Source organism: Echiichthys vipera (assembly GCF_963691815.1).
Source record: "Echiichthys vipera genome assembly, chromosome: 10".
Taxonomy (NCBI): Eukaryota; Metazoa; Chordata; class Actinopteri; order Perciformes; family Trachinidae; genus Echiichthys; species Echiichthys vipera.
In genome coordinates, this window is record NC_139835.1 from 21943938 (window position 1) to 21949481 (window position 5544).

The window sequence follows — 5544 nt, forward strand, 5'->3', positions numbered from 1 at the left end:
ATGTCTCTGCAGGAGTCCCTCGTTTTAACCCCAGAGGACAGCAGAGTTCTGGTTCTCAATGTCTCCACAGGGGAGCAGCAGCAGTACAACATCTGGCTCCCGGGTATCGGGATCGCTGCTGTCTACGGGGTCATCATCATCGTGGGTCTGGTGGGAAATGTCACGTTAATGAGGACGTGTCTGATGGTGAAGTCCATGCGCACGGTGCCCAACATGTTCCTGTCCAGTCTGGCTCTGGGGGACGTGCTGCTGCTGGTGACCTGCGCCCCGGTGGACGCCAGCCGCTACCTGGTGGACGAGTGGCTCTTCGGGCGCGTCGGATGCAAACTGATCCCGTTCATCCAGCTCACCTCGGTGGGAGTCTCCGTGTTCACCCTCACTGCTCTCTCCGCTGACCGGTACTTCTCACGCACTTAGTCTGAGCATGTTTTTAAATGTGTGAACTTCTCCTCTTCTGGATAAACATGAGTTTATTTAAACGATTGAATCCACACGGTGATGTTTCTTTTACGCATGACCGCAGCATTACACATTTAAGAAGCATCCTTTTATTTTATTACATCATATTTCCCCCAAAACGTTTGTATTATTCAGATTTTCATGTTTATTTGTGACGTTTATTCAAGTTTATTTCGCATATTTTATTCGAAATGACAACTTTAAACTCAACTGACTAAACTTTGACCGAAGTAAGTTTCTCAGAATTTTGTCTGTTTTTCTCTAAAATTGGTATCAGCTCATTTTTCATCAGGAAACATTATTAGGAAATAACAAAGCTTTACAGTTTTATTCTTCATCAAAAGGTCTAACATGCTGTTTCAAAGTCCTCTTGCTGCCAGGAATTTAAATACTAAAAAATATTTATTTATTTATTTATCTATTAGTCAAAAGTCACAAAAGCCGCTTTTAGAGACTAAAAATACTTGGATCAGCCTCAAAACAGGTGGTGTGAGAAAAAAAGGATTTTAAAAACACCAAGTCCAAATTAATTAATTCTGTTAATAAATTTGGACTTATTAATATATTATTCATAATTTAATAATTATTATATTTAATATTAGAAATGAAAATGCATTGATATGTACAGAATATATACATATATATACATTTTCAAAATTTCACTGAATGAAAGCACAACACGTTAAGTAGCCTACGTACTCGATATGCAGAATGCCCCGTTTCGTAATGATATATTCTACTGGATCATAACCACTGGTGCATTGATGTGTTCACCACTTTAATGTTGCAGCTGGTGAAGCTGGAGCTCTTTTTAATTATGTTATATATTGCTCAGTAGTTTTTGACTTTCCCACAGGGACCAATTAAGTTTCTTCTCACCTTTTAACAATAGATCGTGTTTTATTTATCGATTATACATCATTAACCTGAATCTGTTACTAAGGAGGTGCAGTGCTGGAATAAATGTACTTAGTTACTTGATGGTTTGTGATTTTGAGTTTAGTTGATCTAATACAGCCTTGACCAACCTCAGGGTAGGGACCCCCACTCTGGGTAACAAGAGAAAACCAAAGGGTCACAAGATGATTAACTGAAAAGGAAAGCAGAGATACATCAGAGAAACTCCTCCATATTTACCAGCATTACTAGTTATGATCATAATGGGTGCAAAATGAAACACTTGGTAGTAGGACTTTGTGGGTTTTAGAGAGGGGATACATTTTGTGGCAGAAAATACAGTCTGAAATGGCCTTGTGAGAGGTTAAATACCTGGATCTCCACACCAGTTAGTTGGACCAGTCCCCGCCTGGTCAGATGCGTACATGAACTGATGAATCAAATAACCAAGTCCAGTTGCTTTTGACTGAAATTGCTTTGAGGATAACGATGACCTGGACAAATGAGAACATTCACAGGCTTATAGTCTGAAATAATATGCTAGAATAAAGCTTCAAAATCGCTCAGATTCTGCTTTTTAACACTTTTCCTTTTTTTAAATCTGTGTGGCAGTGGTGGGGCATCAAACATCACTTTGCCATAAAACAGGAAGTTGTTGTAACTAAACCTTACAGTAATCATCAATCAATCAACTAATTTATATGAAATTTCCATTGAGGGCTCTGCATTTCATGAACGGAAACATAAGAAATGTTTTGGGCATGTTGCATAATGACACGGTTGCCATTTTGTGCTTCTTTACATTAAACAGGAAGTCCCTCTAACTTCAACACACATTGTCCAAACTGCACCAGATTCCCCGTGCATGATGAGAGTTCAGGCCTGAGGACAACTACATGTCACAGCGCCACCTACCGGCAACAGGAAGTCAGCCTGATAGGACAAATTTCATCGGATTTACGTCAAATTTCCAATGTGTGTTCTACACTTGATGCAGAACAACGCAAAGCATGTCTAGAGTGTGGGTGTAGGAAGCGGTGGGAAAGTTGCGATAGATGGCCTGCAACCCCACGCCCTCTTTGCAGTGTGGGACTGTCATGGAAAAAGCACGGCCCGGTTCCTCTCATCTCTGCTTGTTGAAAATAACAGGATGATTTTGTGACTGAAAATTACTCTTATAATAATAAATCTCCATTGCAACAGTGATCCAAATGGAGATACTGTGTGCAGCCAGTAACGCAAGTATATTCCTTCATTTTCAGGAGTTACAAGCCAAAAGGGTTGGAAATTCCTGACATATATGAGGAGATGGAAGTGCAGAGCTCCAATGATTGTACAGATCCCGGTGAAACAACCTCAAACAGAATAAATATTCTGTGTATGGCAGATACAGACGGGTCCAGATTCGAGGAAAATGTTGGGAGCTGCTAACAGCTCCTTGTATTTTCAGCAGCTTTGACCTTTGGCCATATCCTCTCTCTCCTTTTGCTCCTGGGAGCATTTAATACCAGTTATGATTAAATTGATCTGTAAGCCTATCCAGGAGCTAATGTTATCTACTGTGGTCCCTGTTTCCTTTCATTCAAAGCCTAATTAAATTTTCTCTGCTGTATAATATGCCTTAAGATAGGATATCAAAACAGATCTCTCTTTAGTCTCCCTCGGTAGGAGTCAAGTCAATTAATTTTATCAAGTCATAACAGGAGTTATCTCAAGACACTTTTCATACTTTCATTCTTGTCATGTAACCTGGCGGCTCTGGGGCGGGACACACACACACACACACACACACACACACACACACACACACACACACACACACACACACACACACACACACACACACACACACACACACACACACACACACACACACACACACACACACACACACACAATCTTAGAGAGATGAGAGAGACTGAGACATTTTTCTGCAGTTGCTTTTGACTGTTTGCTTGATAGTCTCTGCACACAATGACGACACAACATATTTCACTTATCTGTTCAGGTACAAAGCTATAGTCAGACCTCTGGACATCAGGGGGTCCGGCTCTACACTCAGTTTCTGTTTTAGAGCGGGGGCCATCTGGCTGGTCTCTGTGACTCTGGCCATCCCTGAGGCTGTCTTCTCCGACCTGCACACCTTCACCACCAGCCACACCAATGAGACATTTGTGACCTGTGCACCGTACCCCCACGCCGGGGAGCTGCACCCGAAAATCCACTCCACCGCCTCCTTCCTTATCTTCTACATCGTCCCACTCTTCATCATATCTGTCTACTACTGCTTCATCGCTCGCTGTCTGGTCAGGAGCTCTGAGGACATCCCTGCTGAAGGACACCTGCACCTCCAGAAACAGGTCGGAGCGTGGGCTCCTCTTATTTCATTATAAACTCATTATAAACCACTTTAGAAACTATTTATTTCTATGTTTAGTAATCCTACTATTAGAGAAACTGATTGATTGAAATCTTTATTTATTACAGCAAAACTCACTTCAAGTAAGCCCTGCATGCATACATGATCACAATGGCAATGCTAACATGTTCAGCAGGTATGGAGTGCTGCAGGGATGACATATTTTTGTAGGCCGATCCGAAAGTCAAAAACAATGGATTATTGCAGAAAATAAGCTCTGTGGCAAACAAAAGTTTGTGATTTTTGAATCATAAGTAGAATCGGTAGAAGTAAAAAGCTAATTTTAAACTAACTACACGCAGGTCACATGACTACATCATCACCTCCAACTTTTAACCGATTTCACGTGTTGGGTGTGATGATGTTTAACGTCCCAGACAACCACCTTTTTTCAAGTGTAATTCCACCGTATTTGCATCCCATTGTCTTTTTCTTTTACCTGTTAACAGAGAAATCTTGGACAGTTGCTAACAGTAGCTAACTGTTTGCGACTGACTAAGATTTCTTTGTTAATAGGTGATCAATGAAAAAAATGTCTCGATGGCTTATTGGATGTATATTCATGCCGAAAAAGACCATGGGATGCAAATACGCCAGAATTGCACTTTAAGACAAAAACCTTAAAATTCATGGATTGGGTTTAATTTATTTGCGTATTTTATGTCAAAGAACAAAAACGTGAAAATCTCTTAAGCCTGTGTTAACCACAGACCTTATTTCAGCCATCTGACAAAAAAAAGATCAGGGAAATGGAAGTGTAAAATTGTTTACTCATTTCTGGGTGTTAGGATTCAGGCAGCACTCGATAAAATGGACTGTATTCCCTATGTTAGTTTAGCTCATTAGCATGCTAACACTCGCGAATTAGCACTAGGGATGAAACGGTTACCGGTTTAATGATAAATTGCGGTAAATTCTGTAACAAATTTGAAATATCATCAAATCCATGTTTGACAACCGTACTTTACTTGTTCTTTTTTTTAAATCTTAGCGCTGGTGGAGGAAAATTCAGGGGATTATCAAAGTCCTTATGATAGGACGTCCTCTGGGGACCATGAATGTCTGGGCAACATTTCAAGACAGTCCAATTTTCCCAATTAGTTGTTTCAGTCTGAACCACAGAGGTGGATGAATTGTAGAAGCTGATTTCTTCTCTCTCTACTCTCCTGTCAGATCAAGTCCAGAAAGCGTTTGGCCAAAACTGTGCTGGTGTTTGTCGGCTTGTTTGCCGTCTGCTGGCTGCCCAGTCATGTGATCTACCTGTACCGCTCCTACCACTACGACCAGGTGGACACCTCGCTGGGCCACTTCATCGCCAGTGTGTGCGCTCGCATTTTGGCCTTCACCAACTCCTGTGTGAACCCGTTCGCCCTCTACCTGATGAGCAAAAGCTTCAGGAAACACTTCAACAAGCAGCTCCTGTGCTGCACTTCTCCCAGACGCTTGAACAGTCAGAGCAGTGGGAGCACGAATATAACCACCGTCTAAAAGCATCTGTGTTTTCAAAAGCTTCATAACACATCTGCTTCAGCAGGACTGGTGGCATCGTATTTCCTCACACGTTTACCTCAGATTTGGTCAACTTCAGTGGGATAAATGGACACTGTTACAGCCTTGTTGTCAAGCCATTTGTTATTCATTTTAATTATCACTCATCCCATTCCCACAGCCATAGAAACAAGAGGAGATGCATTGTCAGAAACATTTAACCTCTGCTTTAAAACTAAATAAACTGCTGCTAAATTACACATGTGATCACTGATGATGTA

At 41.3% G+C, this 5544-nt stretch overlaps 1 protein-coding gene across 1 annotated transcript; it reads left to right on the forward strand.

Annotated features, from left to right (window-relative positions):
* On the forward strand, positions 1-5263 carry LOC310952447 (gastrin-releasing peptide receptor-like; the record flags this gene model as incomplete). Its single annotated transcript, XM_083921063.1, has 3 exons — positions 1-398; positions 3365-3716; positions 4949-5263. The coding sequence occupies 3 exons, from the start codon at positions 1-3 to the stop codon at positions 5261-5263; spliced, it is 1065 nt and encodes a 354-aa protein (XP_083777189.1).
* Between the last annotated feature and the right edge of the window lie 281 nt (positions 5264-5544).